The 17126-nt window shown below is 37.1% G+C and overlaps 2 protein-coding genes across 2 annotated transcripts; both read right to left on the reverse strand.

Annotated features, from left to right (window-relative positions):
- Window positions 1-573: 573 nt before the first annotated feature.
- LOC132197053 (uncharacterized) lies at window positions 574-3131 on the reverse strand. The gene is made up of 7 exons (XM_059620094.1): window positions 2942-3131; window positions 2660-2780; window positions 2389-2529; window positions 2083-2219; window positions 1828-2030; window positions 1381-1539; window positions 574-1053 (listed from the first exon to the last, which is right to left on the reverse strand). Exons 1-7 carry the CDS (start codon window positions 3002-3004, stop codon window positions 747-749), a joined length of 1131 nt encoding a protein of 376 aa, XP_059476077.1. The 5' UTR covers window positions 3005-3131; the 3' UTR covers window positions 574-746.
- Window positions 3132-4602: 1471 nt separating this feature from the next.
- LOC132196819 (mitochondrial glycine transporter B-like) lies at window positions 4603-9307 on the reverse strand. Its single transcript, XM_059619718.1, has 8 exons — window positions 7973-9307; window positions 7657-7922; window positions 7137-7532; window positions 6961-7079; window positions 6634-6721; window positions 6264-6446; window positions 5940-6108; window positions 4603-5318 (listed from the first exon to the last, which is right to left on the reverse strand). Exons 3-8 carry the CDS (start codon window positions 7176-7178, stop codon window positions 5032-5034), a joined length of 888 nt encoding a protein of 295 aa, XP_059475701.1. The 5' UTR covers window positions 7179-7532; window positions 7657-7922; window positions 7973-9307; the 3' UTR covers window positions 4603-5031.
- Window positions 9308-17126: the final 7819 nt, after the last annotated feature.

Consider the following 17126-nt stretch of genomic DNA (forward strand, 5'->3'; position numbering starts at 1 on the left):
TTCTTTATAACAATAAATGAGAGCAGGAAATTCTGAAATAAAATCGTTACTTCACCAACTTTGTCGTGGGAAACGATTATTTTTAGTTTTAAAAAAAAAAAAAAAAAAAACAGAGAGAACTGGAAACGATCATTAAAATCTTAATAAATTTGGAATAATTCATCAATAATTAGATCACATTTGTATTTGTGTTCTTTTTAACAAATGTTGCGATTCACAATCCTTTCTCGTAAATACATATACCAAAATCAGAGTTCAATTGATTAATAATTATTGTTAGTTTGAACACTTCAAAATTTTACCAAAGGAGTTCTTCCTTGATTATTTTTATTTATTTTTTAGTCTGCATTATTTTACAATTTAAATTTTTTAGATGAAACATTAAATTTTAATCGATAATATAAACGTAGTTGATGAAAAATTTAGACACTTAAGATCTTAGCAAAATGTCTGCATTTGTGCTTGCGTGAGATTGAAATAGTTATTATAAAAAATCAAAATAACAGAATGGATGGACCGAAATTTGCAAATAAAGATCAAAATTAATTTCATAAGTTATTAAAAATGCAATGATTATGATATGTGTGGCATAACTTTATTTAAAATTCTCTCATTTAAGACGTTTTGCGAGAGTTTAGTAGAAATAAATAAAAAATTTGTTGCACAGAAAAGTCACAAATTTGAATAAAAAACCTGTATAAATATTTCTGTAAAAAATGGCACAATTAATAATTTCTTTGGAAGAATCACTTGAGGTACGGGTTGTGGCGTCCGGTCGTGTCCAGGTATCGGTTCGCGTACGCCTGGTCAGGGTAGGGGTAGTGGTAGGCGTGGTGCGAGGGGTGGGGCGCCGAGGGCTGCGGGTGCAGGGTGGCGCGGGGCAGTTTCAGGGTCGAGTCGGGGCTGAAGCTCCACTCCTCGGCAGGGGGCGTCCGCGGCCGCCGCTTCACGCGCTCCAGCTCCTCAGGTTCAGGGTCCAGGTACGACCACGGCCGCTGGTTCCGCAGCTCGGCGCGCGCCTCGGCCGCCACGATTTCAGGGTCGCGAGCACGCCTTCGAAAGAAATTACCAAAATTTTTTCTCAGAAATAAAAAAAGGTTTTTTCAGTTCAAAATCTTGGTTTCCTGTTTTTACATTAGAAGATTGGATTTCGGACCAAAATTAAAAACTTGTTTCTCAAAAAACGAAAGATTAAGTTTTTTCTGAAAGTTATTTTCCCAAATGAAAAATAATTTGCATTTGAATATTTCAAAGAAAAGAATATCGATTAATTGTCAGAAAATTTTCACAAAAAATTAAATACAAATTAAAAAAAATTAAATTTTTTTCGCTGAATAATAACTAATTAATTCTATTGATAGAAAATTTAATTAATTTTACCTGTGTTTGGTGCTGATGGCGTAAACGTCTTCCTCTCCGTGTTTTTCAAAAGCAGGGTTGTGCACCCCTCTTGGCTGTTGGTGCGAAAATTGATCTCCACGTTTGGGTTGCTCGGGAGGTTGCTGAGCCAACACTTTTGGCGCCGACCGATTTGCTCTTCTATTGGAAATTTTTAATTAATATCAAAGTAGCCAATGCCACAGAAACGTATCAAAAAAGACTAAAAAGTATCAAAAAGTATTCAAATTCAATTGTTGTGACGAGACTATAGAGCACAAAACATAAATAATTGAGTCTATCAATTTTAATTAATAAAATTACAAAAAATAATCAAAACCTTTAATTAGCTCTTGGTAAAATTTTAAGGTCTGGGTTTTCAATTAATGGATTTAAACAATACTTTTTCTAATATTTTCGTTAAATATATTAATTAATTTTTCTTGTTACTTTGATTTGATCGTGGAAACGAGCACGCCAAAGAAGAAGATGGCGTTGAGCACCCACAAAATCCCTCCGCGTGCCACTGCGATCAGAAGGGCAATCGAGGGGATGATGGCAACGGACTTTTCAATGGTGGCCGCTAATTGGGCCAACTGCGAGCCCGAATCCAAGAAGCTCAGCAGCGCCAACATCGGTTTCTCACTCGCGTTCTATGAAACCAATTTTATCAATTTTTCCCAAATTTTTAGAGTAATTTTTTACCAGAACTTTTCCAAGGTCCAGTCCGTACATGATTGAGGCGACGACGTCAGCGACGAGGACGGCGGCCGTCGAGATAAGCCACAGCGCAGGAATGGCCACTCTGAAGAAACCACTCTTGCCGCGGGCAGCACCGGCAACTGCAAAGATTATATATCAACATTTTTCATTAACTCAAAATTCAGAAGGTGAAATTTTTTAACGACAAAATTCACTGGAGCTCAAAATATTTAGAAAATGATTGAACCTCATTTGATTTAGATTTCCAATAAAATTTGGTTCGATTTTAAATAGTTATGAATAAATTACTGGTCAAAAACAAGCTGGAGAAGAGCCAGAGGCCGTTGATGGCGCAAAAGGCGACGGCCCATTGCCAGGTGAGGGTGGCCGTCGGGAACTCTTGGTCGGGCCAGATGACGTCCCCGCCGATTTTCTCGCGGCACTCGGCATCTGTCGTGGAAAAAAAATGTGATAAAAAGGACAATTGGCGAGAGAGTGACTAATTCAGATAGCGACGAATGACAAGTTTTTTTATCTCAACATTCACTTTCGTGTCTCACGAAGAAGAAAATGAACTCACTGTAAAAGTATGTGACGTAGACTAGGAATCCCACGTCGCTAGTGCTGAATTTCGCCTCGATTTGGCAGTAGTAAAGGGCGAGGGCCGAGATCGCCAGTCCCAGGTACCCCCCGGCTTGAAGCTTTCAAATCAAAATTAAATTCAACAAAATACGTTTAATTTTTTTACTCCAGGTTATAAAAAAATAAGCAGAAATTAAGTATGCAGAAATTTTCTATCAAAATAAGAAGTGAATCTTTGAAGGAAAAATTGCAAAATTTTTGGGACTTTTTTTAAACTTACCGTGGAGAGAATTCCGGCCGAAATGGCCCAGCCTCTTCGGCCGCCGGGTTCCGTCTGTCCCATTGGCAAACTTTGGCTGTTTTGCTTTCGCACTTGTGTATTTATTCTTGATATTAAGTCTCAAGCGAGGTGGAAATCGGTGCTGCACTGCGGCGATTCTCCGTTCATTGGAATCAAGAAGGTTTGAGACTCGGCGAGTGCGCGCTCCAGATAAGATAAGCATCATTATTTTGATACGCCAACTTGCTTTGACGCTCGCCTGCTTTTTTACGACCAGCGTAAACATTCACTTCATGCGTTTAATTGCCGACGAGTTACCCTGGATTTGGAGCACGTCCCGAATTTCCGTAGCGATCAAGGAACTAATTTGTATTCACTTCGGAAAAGAGGACATTTGATCGAATTGGCTGCGTCTATGCGACTCTCCTAGCTGAAGTGCGTGACTCGCCGCGGTTGCATTCGATCTCGCTCCACTTTTCTTAAGTGGATGAGCAATGTTTTTATTGTGCGTTGAGTAAATGTACTTAGAGCATCATTTGCACATGATTCATAACTTTTTTACACACTTTGTACAATAATATTGTAAAACCTTGGTCTAGATTGTTTTAATCTGGTTCTCAAAAGATAAAACGCAATATATTGTTGAGAAAATAAATTAGAAAAAGTATCATAATCAATAATCGTTACATAAAATACTTTTAAAATTTTCGTAAAAATGAACAATTTTATTTAGTTTTTTAACTTCCGACGTGATTTGTGAGCAAACCAAAAATTTAACTATTCGCTGAAAATTACATATTCAATGTAAAATTACACGAGCTAAATTTCTCCCTATACCTGAAACAAATTAAAAAATAATTGACTTTTTTACTAAAATATTATAAAATTGCTTAATAGTGACCTTTGACCCAAAGCTTTGGTGTCGCCAGATAAGTTGTTTGGCATGAAAAACTGAGTCTGGAGAGATGAAATTTTTATTACTCTCTTGCACACGTTTTAAATTATTTCAAAATTTCCCAAATATTTCGGCGTTCCAAATTTTTGAACACAATTCGTTTTTAAAAGTTCTCAACTATGTAAATTGAAACTCAAAATGATTTATTTTCTAAAACAAATTCTTCCAAAGGCCATGAGTTTTCTCATTGAAGGTGCAGTGCCTATGAGATTTCTTTGTTACAAATAATATTAGTAAAAAAAAAACATTAAATATTTTACAATTTTATTGCCTGTTGTGAATAAAAAGCGTCCACTTTTGCTTTCTGGAGTCCCAAAAACTCCACAATTTTTTTTAGGAAAAAAATAAAAGGTTTCGTTTATCTCCAAATTTAATGTTCTTTTTATCTTTCTGCTTTGGTCACGTGGATTTGGCGCCTTTAAATTCAAATCGCTGAGCAGCTCGACCTAGAACGTCCGACCACCGGCAGAATGCGCTTCACATCACTACACCGGACGAGCTCAGCCAACTTCTCAGCAGGACTGTTTCATTTTCTTTTTTAATAAATAAATATTTATCTTTTTAATTCCACTAAAACAAAATTTATTCCCTTTTTTTTTGAGAAAAATGTGTCAAAATAATTAAAATTTTTGGTCGCATTATTTCATTTATCTGTATTAAATAATAAAGGAAATAATTATAATTTTATATTGAGAATAATTTATGATTTAATTTATATTTTAAATAGTAGGCGTTTTTATTAAAAATCTTTTCACAGCTTCATGCAATAATCACCATTACAGTATGAAAACATGTATTTGTATTTTGCAGACCCAGAAAGTGGACCTTGCATGCTTTCCGGCTAAAGGCAAAATGATAAAATTACATTTTACAAAATAATATATAACATATCAGTCTTGGCAAAATTAAAGAGAAATGGCATTTCTAAACCGACAAACCTTGTCTTTACATAAAAAACGGAGCGTTTCAGCTTCCTAGATGTAATACTGGGTTTTGCTTGCTTCCTACTCCGAGGAACATCACAATTTCTTTCTTTCATTTAGGAATTGATGCACATGACAAATCTGGATCGACAGTTTGTTTGTAAAAATAGTTTCCTCTAGATTGGCGGGCCCGAGCCGGGCTCTTCGGGGGGTCACTTGATGCCGAGGTTGCGCATCATGTGCTCGTAGACGGTCCAGGCCATGGCGGCCATCAAGGTGCGGCGCAGCATGCGCGGCGCCAGGCCCTTGAAGTAGCCGCGCACGCCGTACTTGCGCTGGATGTGCGCCATCACGGACAGGATGTTGGCGTACTTGTCCGGGTACAGCTGCATCTTGGTCTTGACCACGTCGGCCGGCTGCGTCACCGCCGACGCCAGCAGACCGGCCACGATTCCGCAGGAAAAGTGCAGCGGCGCCGCCAACTGGGTGCTCCACCACTCTGCAAAATCAATCAATTTGTTTAAAAAAATTTATTTAGAATTCAATTAAAAGTCACTAAATTACTTTGACATTGCAAAAATATTTACGTTTAATTTAATTCTTTCGCCAAAAAAACATTGATATTTGAGTAAAAGCAATATAATTAATTACCTAAATATTTAATTTTATAGAGGATTTAATTTCGAATTAGAAGATTTGCATGTCAATTAATTTATTAATAACTAAGACTTTTTACTAATTAAAGTTATTAATTGCTTGAGACGCCAAAACTATCAAAATTCTATGAAAATTCCAATAAAAAAAATGCTTAATTAAACACCGCAATTAAACTTAATTTTAAATTATGAATTGTTTGGAAATTATTTAAAATCAAGTTAAATTAATTAGAGTTAAATTCAAATCACCATGAATCAACCCTCGATCATGAAATTCTACCACAAAATTAAAAGTAATGAATTTAGATGAAAATTCAATTAAAATTAGTTTAATGTTCAACTTTTTTTAATTAATTCTTTACTTTTAACTTTACTCCAGTTATTTGAAAGCTCCGCAATGAATACCAATTTTTAGGAAAACAATTTATGTAAATAACTAGCTAATTAAATGTGAAAATCCTCACCTTGTGGCAGCGACTTCTTGGTCTGGGTGTAAAAAAGCAGGTAGAGGCCTGAGAAGGGCGCGTCCCTGAACAGGGTGGGCACCAGGCCGCAACACAACCCCTTCACTCCCTCAGTCTTGTAAATGACCCTGAGAGCCGCCGTCACGCCTCTGTACTCGTAAACTCCACTCTGAAGTAAACAAACAATTAATTCAAGAACTTTCAACATTATATAAAAATTTGTTTCATTGTAGAAGAAAAATTAAATTGATAAAAATTCAGTTACGTGTCATTTTTTTTTATAAATTCCAAAACTTTTGGTTCAAATTGACAATTAAATTTTACCTCGTATCTGGTCTTGATGACCGTGATGGGAATCATGCAGACGCCGCTCATGGTGCGCGCGACGACCCCCAGGGTCACCGCCTGCAGGGGCTGCAACTCCTTGCCAGGCTCGACAAAGTGGCCCTTGAGCCAGTGCAGCGAGGAAAAGTAAAGACCGACGCCGGGCACGGTCCGAGTCAGCGACTGGGGAAAAAAATATGGAAAATAAATTAATCTATTATTCAAAGTTCAAGCAAAGGGCAAAGAGCTGCCATGGGAGGCAAAACAATTAAGTGGGTCAGAGACTAGGGCAAAGTGACCCTTGGCTAGTCAAATTTGTTTTTTTCTCGGACAGACTGAGGACAAATAAAAATAATTTTGTGGTGCTTACGGGAGTCATGCCTTTCCAGAGGCCTCTCAGATGCTCCTTTTCTATTATGTGACCCATGAGATTGAACATTCCTGGAGTTGTCGGCGCTCTGCAAATTCAGATTTAAACTTGGTTAATAAATTTCAGTCAAATTTATACAAAAATTAGCATCAAAATTGTACGTAAACTAAAATTCTGCTTTTTTTAATCAATTTTGAAGCTTTTCAAATAATATTCATTGCATATTTTGACATTTATTACGTAATAGTCTCATTTTAGCCAGAAGAGATTAAATTTTTTATAAGCTTATAGTTATTTTTTTTCAATTTAAAAGTTGTGTATATTTACCCAATGGTGGCGGGGATGGGGTTCTGCAGCCTGGTCTTGACCAAGTCGAGGGGTTGGAACAAAATTGTGGAACAAGTGCCGGAAAACGAGCCGGCGATGAACGACTTGAGCACCGGATTCTGCAAAATTTTGAACTTTTAACACCAAATTTTGTTTAAATTTCCGTCCAGACTTACATTCAAAATATCCATGGCGGTGTTTTTGTCGGCGCTAATCATAAAATTGTGGTCCGCTGAGATAAGTGTGGACCTTCTTAAGGGCTTTTTATGACACGACGACTTGTACTTTGGGTTTTGCGAAGAAGGAAAAACCGTCTAGTTTGTGTCCGAGTAGTCGGAATAGTAAATGGGCTTCTGTCTGTGCACTGCGGCGACCAAGCTCATGGTAAATCAAACCGCGAACCCAACATCGGCCTTGCTTTCACTCGCTCTCAGGTCGCTGCAGCACAACCTGAGGGGGCGGGTCGGCCTGGCCTGGCTCTCTCTGGGCCGAATGAAGAGCGACGAAACGCGGCTCACGCTTTTTATCCTCTCGCCTCGCCGCCTTATCAGCCGCACAACTGACCTATTGATCTGCAAACAAAATCAAATGAGAAACGATTCTTCAGAGGGGAAAGTCAAAAGTCGGCGCTGACGCAACCGCTCTGCTTGGAATTGGCACGGATTTGGCAAAATTCGGCCGATTCGCGAAACCAACCTTTGGGTTCGGCGACCAAAGTGGTCTTGAAAGTGTCGAGGGGCGAAAACGAGACCAACACCTGCTCTGGCAACTTCTAGAAGTGAATTAATTGGCTTTTTAGCGCGGACGGACGGTCTCGGCTCGGCCTGCGGTGCGAGTGGAAGAAGTGGGCGGGGCGCATGCGCGTCGGGGGCACGACCGCAGCTGGCGCGGCGCTCATTGGTCCATCCGAATGGCGTGAACAGGCGCCGGCCCGCCATCCGCCATCCTCATCCTCGCTCGCTCTGTCGACGTAACATTATCATCATCATTATCTCCAATTTACAATACAAACCTTTAAATCCTGCGGCCGCGGCTCCTCCTGAACGAGGCCGAGACGCAGAAACGAAATTGAACTGACTGGAAACTTCTCCGGGTTCGAAATTTTCGGGAACAAAAATATTTTTTCTTTCCAACCGGTAAATAAATAAAAACACAAAACACGGGCAAAGGTAACCTTGTCTTACAGCTGCGCGCGTCTCCTGCGACTATTAATGACTTATTATTTTTATCTTTCTACGCCTAAAATTTCTCCGTGTCTCAAAAAAATTCAACTGATCTTTAAAATTATAATAAATTATTATTAATGTGAATTATGAATTACAAATATTATTAATTAATACTATCAAATTACTGCTATTTCTTTTTTAAATAATGGGATTCACTGAATTTAAAAGCAGAATTTTTACTCTGGTGCGAATAACTTTTAACGTTTGAATTAACTGCACAAGTTGCAATTAATAACGCGAACGCATAACCGCTTGCATATTATGTTGACGTCACAATTCCTCATAGCGCTGCAGTCTTGCAAAACGCTTTTGTTTGTATAATTTTATTGCTATAGGCAGAAAAGTAACTGACGTGCGGATCAACAAACTGAATGAAATTAATTTCATTTCATTTTTTTGCAGCAAAAAACATGCAGCGAGCAAAAATTTTGTTTAATTTTTTTAATTAAAATTGAATTTAAATAAAAAAAAATGGTATAATTTTCCTGATTAAGAAATTTTCTACGTCAATGAATTTGAATGATGAAATAAATCTCAATTGTTTCAGAAGTTTCACCGGATCATCACATGATATACTGAAACATCTTATTTCAGTTTCAAATTTTTTGCCATGAAAAAAGCATACTTTTTTTAAAGTTATACATTGACTGGCCTGAAATTTTTAATCATTTTTTTTTTTTTAATAGAAACAATTTAGGATTGCTCGCGATTGCTGGTCTTGCAACGTGATTTGTTTGTCACACTAAGTCGTGGCCCATTTGTGCTGCCAAGGGTCAAGCGCGATAAGACTATATACACGGACATATTGCAAAGATTGACCTGTGACCTGCCAGCGGGGGTCTTTAGCTTATCAGGCGCGCTCGGGGCAGAGGAAAGGTCAAGACTTTTTATCTCGCGCGCGTGAGATCATTTTCCAGTGACCGCGAGAGACTCCGTGAGATATGTTTGCAGAGGAAGATTGTCATCAGTTCTATTGAATGAAAAATAATAAAATGAAAAACACTTTCGATCGCGACAAATAACACAATATTGGTCTTTTGCCATTGCTAAACTCGAAAACAAAACAAATTTTTCTTCTCATAAAAACAAAAAAGTTTCAATTTGTAATTATTAATTTTTATAACATTCAATATGGACATTGTAAAATTTTTCTAATTTCGTTAACTTGTACAAGCCAATCTTGTTTTTCAAGATTCTTTTTGAAGTCAAAATTTTATATTTTATAAATAAAATTTTTTGCTTCAAATTGTCTTTTTTAGTTGTAATTTTAAGATATTAAAACTTGATTGATTCTTGAAAATTGAATTTGGTTTCAAGCCAAACTTCTGATATATTTTGACAAACTTTCCTCCTTTCTCCGTCGTCTGATGTAATTGCGCGTCGCCCCTGCAGACTGATTCAATTAGGACTTCCTTGAAAAAGAGCCACGGCGCAGAAAGGCAAGGCCAAGGAAATGTGTCTGCTTCTCTATCGCTCGCGTCGTGAATAATTTGTTGGTCGAAACGCGCGCGAATCCTACTTAATTCTCTGCAAATAGAACCCCGAGCGTAAGGTTCGTGACGCGCTTTTTGGCTCGACAGACCCAGCAACTCTGATACCCTCCGCAACACACGTAACGCTCGCAGCCGCAATTCGGAATTCGACCAAGTGGCCCGGACTAAATATTTTGCAGAATGTGGGCCACGACGAAATAGAAATTCGAAAATAGGTCCAAAGTTGAGAAATTAATTCGATAAATTAATGGTATTTCGAACTCTTCTATATTAATTAGTGCGCAGTTTTTGAATGTATTTTTTCCTAATTTGCCCCATCGGCAGACTTTGAATTGACGTCAACGCGGCTTTTGTTTGTAAATCTTGAGCGACTTTCATGAAAATATACGCACAGAACGCAAATAGCCTTCGGTGTGTGTCAGAAAACAGAGGACAAATTAACGTCTCAAGCGCCGAAAGATCAAAACTTAATTATCAATCGGGTCCAATTTTTGGGTCACGAGAAAATAAAATATCTACACTCAAATTCAATTTGAGCACAATGCAATTAATTGTAAGCCAAAAACTTTTGTTAAAATACACATTTTTCTTCAAATTTTGCTTGAATAATTTAGACTCAAATTCGTACCAAAATTCAATTAAATTTTTCTAACAACCTTTTTTGTTCTTAGGTTTTTTATTGAAATTAATTTATGGCTCTAATTCTTTTCGAACATTTGAACTTTAAAAAAACTTGTATCAATACAGAGAAAGCAGATGTGTGTTTGCAAAAGAATATTCGCAAATGACTGCTATTTAATTTTATCGCAGAGAGACAAGGCGATAGCACAAGATAAGATAAAAATGTAGTAAATCATTTTGACTGTTGAAAAAATTCAAGTCTTTCTTCTAAACTTTCCAAATTTTAAAAGAAATTGTTACGTAGCCTCATGAATTTCGATTGGGCAAACGTTTCGGGCAAACTTCCAAGCACGAAAACTGCAGAGATGAATTTCCACCGTATTTGAGAGCAAGGACTGAGCAATCAAGTTCAAAAGGCCTAATTTAGAGACGCGCTGCAGGCAAATTAGATTTGGTCAAAATCGCGCGGTTGTGATCTTTTGACGGCGGCGGCGGTCACTGGGGTTATCTCTGGCCAACGAGTTAATTCACACAAACGTTACGTCAGCAAATATTCATCTATACATTAATGTTTGCTTAGCAACAGAGAGAGGGAGCAGGTGGCGTGTCGGCTGCCAACGACGGACCGCGCACCAGATAATGAGAGAGAGACTCTTATTATTTGCAGTTCACCTTTGCAATGTCGGCTCCAAAATTAGCACCCCACCGAGCACTCTCTCTGTCTCAAAATGAACGTTTGTATGGAGCGGAAAATTCCGTTTTAGGAAATTTCCCATGGGGGGAAAAATAGAAATTTGCATTTATTGTTTTTTAATCTGGGGTGACGCGAACACAACATCAGCCTTGGCCTTTCGTTACAGCAATAAAATTTATGTCTATTAAACACACACACACTCTATATAATCGCTCGATTGAGAACAATCAAGGTCACGCAGAGCCTGCGTTCGCCAATAATTATAATAAATTAACTGCCTTTTAATTAAAAACTATTTTAATAACCGGAATTGAGAACTATTCACACTCTATAATTTCAATTTATTTATCAAATTGACTTTGAACTTTTTAAACAATAACAAATTTCAAAATTTTAAATTAAGATGGGAGGCAAAAATATTTAAAAGCAGGAAAAGATGATTTTTTTTTAATTCCAAAAGAGTTTTAACTATTTTCCGTTTCTAGCCCTCTTATCTCTAGTTTGACCTTCAGTGTATTAGAAAAAATGCAGACAGAATATAAAAATGACTCAAGGTGAATATAAAACTCTACGCTTTCCTCATGGTGACTTCTCGATGGGTTGATAAACCCTTTTTCAATTGATACACAAATTAAAAACAATATTTCCGCGATAAAAATTGTAAACTGGGTTAAGGTCTGCACTCGATTCAGCAAAAAACATCCGACTCTCAAGACCTCGCCCAACATGTTCAAACAAAAATTATTGAATGTAAAAGTTTGTATAAATATTTGCTAGCGGCGGTCAAGTTTACTATGAAATTTCACTCGTAAATAAAAAAAATTGTCGCTTGTTTTATGCATTTTTTTCGGTAACGCGGTTTTGCATAATTCAAAAGCGAGCCTGAAACGCATCCGAATTGAGCCACTCCAGCCTCCCTGGGGGATGGTGTGCGTCATAAAAGCCATTAGCCGGCGTTGATGGACCCACTTTAAGTACGGACACGCGAATTAAACTTTCAAACTGCACTTTTTAAATTCCGCCCTCCAAATGCATGGTCCCAATTTAGAGAACTGCAATGAAGTAAAAGAAAAAAAAATAAGTGCAAAACAAAAGCAACAATTTGATTTAAGGGTTGACTTTGAAAACTATTTGTTTATTATAAATGCGCACCAAATAAATTTTGTGCAATTTTGATTAGGAAAAGAAATCTTTTGTGACTTAAATTATATCACAACATTCAAACTAATAGAACATAATTTTAACCTTATTAATTTGTGGGAATAATTAAAATTAAAAGTCTCCAAAGATTCTAAATTTTTATGAAAGTGGAAATCGAGTTTGATTTTTAATTTTAAGTAAATTTAGTATCACCAAAAAACAGGCATTTTCTGATCTTGTTTATTACAAATTTGTGTCATCCAAAGTTCAAAATTCGTCAAGTTTAATCAGTCGTCCTCAATTGTACGGCGCATGAATTTAATTTCACTCAAAATTTTGTAGGTTTGTAGTTCGCACAGCAGGCGTTATTCACGTGCACGCGTCTCTCTCGAGTCCAGGGAATTTTAATCTCGAGATTGATTTGTAAAAAGTACAAAAACACTCACTTGATCGATGTTGAAAGAGTGTCTTGTTCACTCTTATCTCTCACGTTTTTTTCTCCTTTTTATGTCATCCAATCAAAGAATACGATTCCGAGGGCTCCTCCACTTTGAGTCTCTGTGCAATTGTCAATTTTCGTACACAACCTTTCATATATTCAGGTCAACCAACTCCGAAGGTGAACCAGTTTTAAAATTCCAAGCATAAATTATGCGCCGTCGACAAAAATATGCGCCCTCGTAACTTTCTCAAACTCTAAACCATGAAGTGGGTTGCATAACCGCGCAAGAGTTAAAATTAGTACAATATGCACTTGGTGAAGGTGAACCAAAGACAAGCCCCCGGGTTCACGATAATTATTCTTTCTTCTCGCGCGCATCATTTAATCTGCTTCATTTGTACGGAATTTTATCTCGGAAGAATTAAAAAGACTCGCGTGACATGGCAATTGTTATTAAATTTGAACACAAAACAGGGTTTATCAAAAAGTGCGCGCAGCTCAAAGTTCTTTGATTTTCTTTCCAGTCACGTACATTTGACTAAGAACTGCAGATATGAACGAGGAAAGAGTGCAATTTCAATTCTACTTGCGCAACCGAAATGAATCAAGCAATCCTTGATTCTATTTTAGCATCCGCAGTTATTAATTATTTTTCAAGTGGCTTGTTATTTTCTACGCACGTTTTTGTTTATTTATTTAGAGTTTGTAACTCGTTTTTGACATCATCAAACAGAGAAACACACCACTCGGGGCTCGCTTTCGATTGGCCGGCGAAAAACGTGTATTTTGAGAGATAGCGATCGCGACTAGGTCGGTCGAACCGAAACGCAATAGAATGACGACCATAGACGCGCGCTCCAGCAGCGCTTTACACATTATTTTGACACACACAAAGTCTGCTTTTATGAATTCAGAAACTAATTAGAAGCAGCCAAAATATCGCCGCAAAGCTGCATTTTTTGCCAGGTGCAAAACTTTATTTTTATACAATAGCAAAATTTCACCGCGTTCAATTTAAAAACTGCAAATTTTTAAGGGAAAAACGGATTAAAATTGAAAGTTGGCATAAACAGGAAAAGCCGAGCATCATCAAATAAGAGCGGCCAACTCTAGAGTCAAATAAAAATCTAGTCTATGCTTTTGAACAAAACATCACTTCTTGTGCAGTTTTTAATGAAGCAGCCTCGAAGAATGTAAGAAAAACGAGAAGCCTAGGATGTGTGTATTGAGAATATTTTAAATTAATTAAAAAGTCAAGAGCAGGATTGTTGTTCCCCACATTTTAACAGTTGCACAAATCATCAATTTTCAATTTATTTTAGTTAAAATTCCCTTAAATGCTGCTCAATAAAATAAACGTTTATAAATTCTGTTTAATCAAATGATTTTGATGGTTCGATTCTATTTGCAGATCTATACAAATATCTGTTCTCTCTTAACCATTTTGAATAAGTTTGTTTGCTGAAATAATTCATCTATTTATTACAGACTTTTGAGATCGGAATCGAAGTAAAATTTTCGTGTTAGGTTCCGACAAACAACAACAGCAAATTCCTCTGAAACAATGTAAATTGAATATTTTTTACTTGGCGCGAAGCTCTTTTTGTAGTGAACGCGAAGTGCAATAAAAGCCGCCTTTTGAAACGCGCAGGAGATTCATTTGCATCGAGAGTGAGGCAAGAAGCCAATAACTAGCGAGGGGAGCTAAAAGTGTCCCGGCGGCCGGGACGAGAGAGAGCGAGATCAGATGAAGCAATTACGCTTTTGCCGAGACACACGTCACACATATTTTTTTTCTCTCTCCAACGTTGCAACCTAACGCGAGCCTCCGTCCCCGCCGCTCTTCTCGCTCCTCGTGACGTGCGGTGGGTGTGTGAAAAAAAAATAATAATAAAAAAAGCAGGTTTAACAGCCTCTCTGCTGCGGGTTGCTGGCCGCGCGCGCCACTCCAACAAATTCAGAGTTTTCGTTCGGCCAATGTGAATCTCTAAAATTGGCATTTTGTGCAAAAAATTTGCCACACTTGACAAAGCGTTCAAAATGCAATGTTTTTGTTCTCTGATGACAAGGGCTTGGATTGCACAAGCACGGTGAATTTGCTCACTTTGCCATAACATGAATTTTACCGCTTGAGCCTTGAACATAATTATTATTTCAGGACAAATTTATAATTGTTTTTATAAATTGTTTTTTCAAAATTGATTAATGAAAATATAAGGACTGTCTAAATATGAAATTTGTAGAGTCCATACTAAATATTAAATAACCGAAAGAAGTTTCTTAAATTTTTCTTAAATTTGAAAATAAAATAAATTAAATATAAATCATTTTTCAGATTTCCTAGCACGAAAAGTAGAAAAACTTTATGTATTCAATTTTTCACAAGTTCCTAATTAATGGAATAAAGTTTTGGAGAAGAAGAGCCATTTCTAAAAAAATTTAAATTTATTTCTCGCCAAAAAACTTCTCAACGTAAAATTAAAATTGAAAGAAAATTATTGTTAAATTTTCATTTGTTTGTATGAAAAGCTTTTCCTATGCAACTCAATTAGAATATCTTGGTGATATCAATACCGATGTGATTATTTTTCACAAATCAACCTTTTTTATTCTTGTGTTGCTCTGGGGAGTTAAAATAAAATAAAGGGTTACGTTGGAAGCCGCAACTCGCTCAAGTAATTCACGGAAGCGCGTTTTGTCGCCGCGGCCGTTTCATTTTAATGCTTTCGAGCCGCTGGGAAATAAAAAGGTATTTAAGTCGGAATAGCCTTTCATTTTATCGCTCACCGTGTTTCCAGCTTAAATTCGTCTCTTTGTTTGTCCCGCGAGAGAAAAGTGCATCTAAATAGAAAATTAATACCGGACGAGCGTTGAAAAAAAGAGATTCAAATTGCGCTGAGCACGACGGACGACATCTCTGCAGAATGCAAATGAAACTTTTGCTTTTCTGCAGGGAACGAGCGGCGGCGCCTTTAACTTATGCAAAATTCAAACGTTCTCATGAATTCAATAATTCATCCAAAGAGGAGAGAAAGATATTGATCTGCACAAAAACGCGCTGTGAAATAAAAACAATAAATATTTGTTATTATTTCAATTCTCTCTTAAATGAGATGAAAGAGAGTAAATAACAATAAAGCGCCAATTTGATTTACGTTTTATCGCGCTCAAGGTAAATATTTACGATACATTTAAGTTAAAATGTTGTGGGAAACGGAAATAAAGGATGTGAGATAGTGTGAAAGTGGGTTGAAAAGGTACGAGCGAGAATATATGTGTAATAAAAAGAGGATATTGCTTTTCGGCGCTCGCAAACAAAAGGAAAGCGGAGAATGAAAACTTACGGAGGGGCTGAAAGAAAGGTGAAGAGCGTCTCAAACGACTTTGAAAGATATTCGGGCGCCCATTTCAAACAAAGCACAGTTGCAGGTTTAAAACAGATCAACGCAAGTGAATTGCACTCAATATTTATCAAAATTGACCTTTTGTTTGCAATGTGACGGATAAAGGTCTTTATTTTTCCTATAAAAGAAAATTACGTACTCTAATGCTTCAGTTTTACATGAAAAAATGCTGAAAATTGTTCCTAAATCTATAATGGTCTTGTTTAAATATTGAAAAAATTAAGTTCTAAAAATTTAACCAGCTCTTTTAAACTTGTGTATTAATTTGGCCTATAACTAAAGTTTTCCTTTTGGAGGTTGAGAATGAAAATGGAAACCGTAGAGAAGGACTTTGGGGGCGACTCTAGTTTACCTTTTTGGGTTTGATGGCGCGCGAAATGCGAGAGGCAAAGAAGAACAAAAGAGGCATCTCGGCTGCGCACCTAATGATTTATTTATACGTCCTGGGCAGCACTAAAAAGCCTTTTCCTTTTCTCTCCCTCGGCCCCGCCGGAATTTATTTATATTAAATTCCACTGCGCCGACTTTGCAAGACAAAGCCTGCTTTCCATGAAAGGGAATATTATTGGCCGTGAAATTAAAGCAGTGCCGGAAATCTAGATTTCACAGGTAAAAAGTCCTTGATAATTGTTTGCGTCTCGGCCTCTTTGCAAAAATAATTAAGGCAAAAGAAAGAGTTTAACATTGAATAGAAATGGCAACAGTTTACATTTTATCTTTGCATCGTCAAAAAATTTGTTCCCATATGAACAAATTGAAGTTTGAACTTTTAAAATATTCAGTTCAAAATTCATTCGCAGAGAGAAAATGAATAAGAAAATAACACTCAGCTGAACTGCTCTCTTTGCTTGCTTTGACTCGCGCAGTCACCTTTGTACTTTTTTTGTTTAATTTTCCCTCCCTCCTTCGCTCAGCCTACCTGGATGGATATTTGATCTTGTGAGGAGAAGATTCTGGAAGCGGTCCATTATTATATACTTTTTCGTCTAGATCTTTCCAGGAGGTGTAAAGAAGTGAATGAAAGTGGGCCGAGTCCCCTACGAAAAAAAAATTATAATAAAAAGAGCCAGCTGTGAGGGCATTCTCGGTCGATCCTCTTTTAAGAAAACTGACCTCGCGTGAGACCATTGTTGAGGCAGGGAGAAT

This window comes from Neocloeon triangulifer, unplaced genomic scaffold, assembly GCF_031216515.1.
Source record: "Neocloeon triangulifer isolate White Clay Creek 2 clone unplaced genomic scaffold, ASM3121651v1 ptg000012l, whole genome shotgun sequence".
Lineage (NCBI taxonomy): Eukaryota > Metazoa > Arthropoda > Insecta > Ephemeroptera > Baetidae > Neocloeon > Neocloeon triangulifer.

Bases quoted from the DNA above. Each gene is read 5' to 3' on its own strand.
- LOC132197053 (XM_059620094.1), bottom strand. From the start codon at position 3,004: ATGGGACAGACGGAACCCGGCGGCCGAAGAGGCTGGGCCATTTCGGCC. The intron at 2,781-2,941 runs GTAAGTTTAAAA...TTGATTTGAAAG, and splicing joins CGGCCGGAATTCTCTCCACG to CTTCAAGCCGGGGGGTACCT. The intron at 1,054-1,380 runs GTAAAATTAATT...TTTCTTTCGAAG, and splicing joins GCCATCAGCACCAAACACAG to GCGTGCTCGCGACCCTGAAA.
- LOC132196819 (XM_059619718.1), bottom strand. From the start codon at position 7,178: ATGATTAGCGCCGACAAAAACACCGCCATGGATATTTTGAAT. The intron at 6,722-6,960 runs GTAAATATACAC...CTGAATTTGCAG, and splicing joins CCCATCCCCGCCACCATTGG to AGCGCCGACAACTCCAGGAA. The intron at 6,109-6,263 runs GTAAAATTTAAT...TGTTTACTTCAG, and splicing joins TCATCAAGACCAGATACGAG to AGTGGAGTTTACGAGTACAG.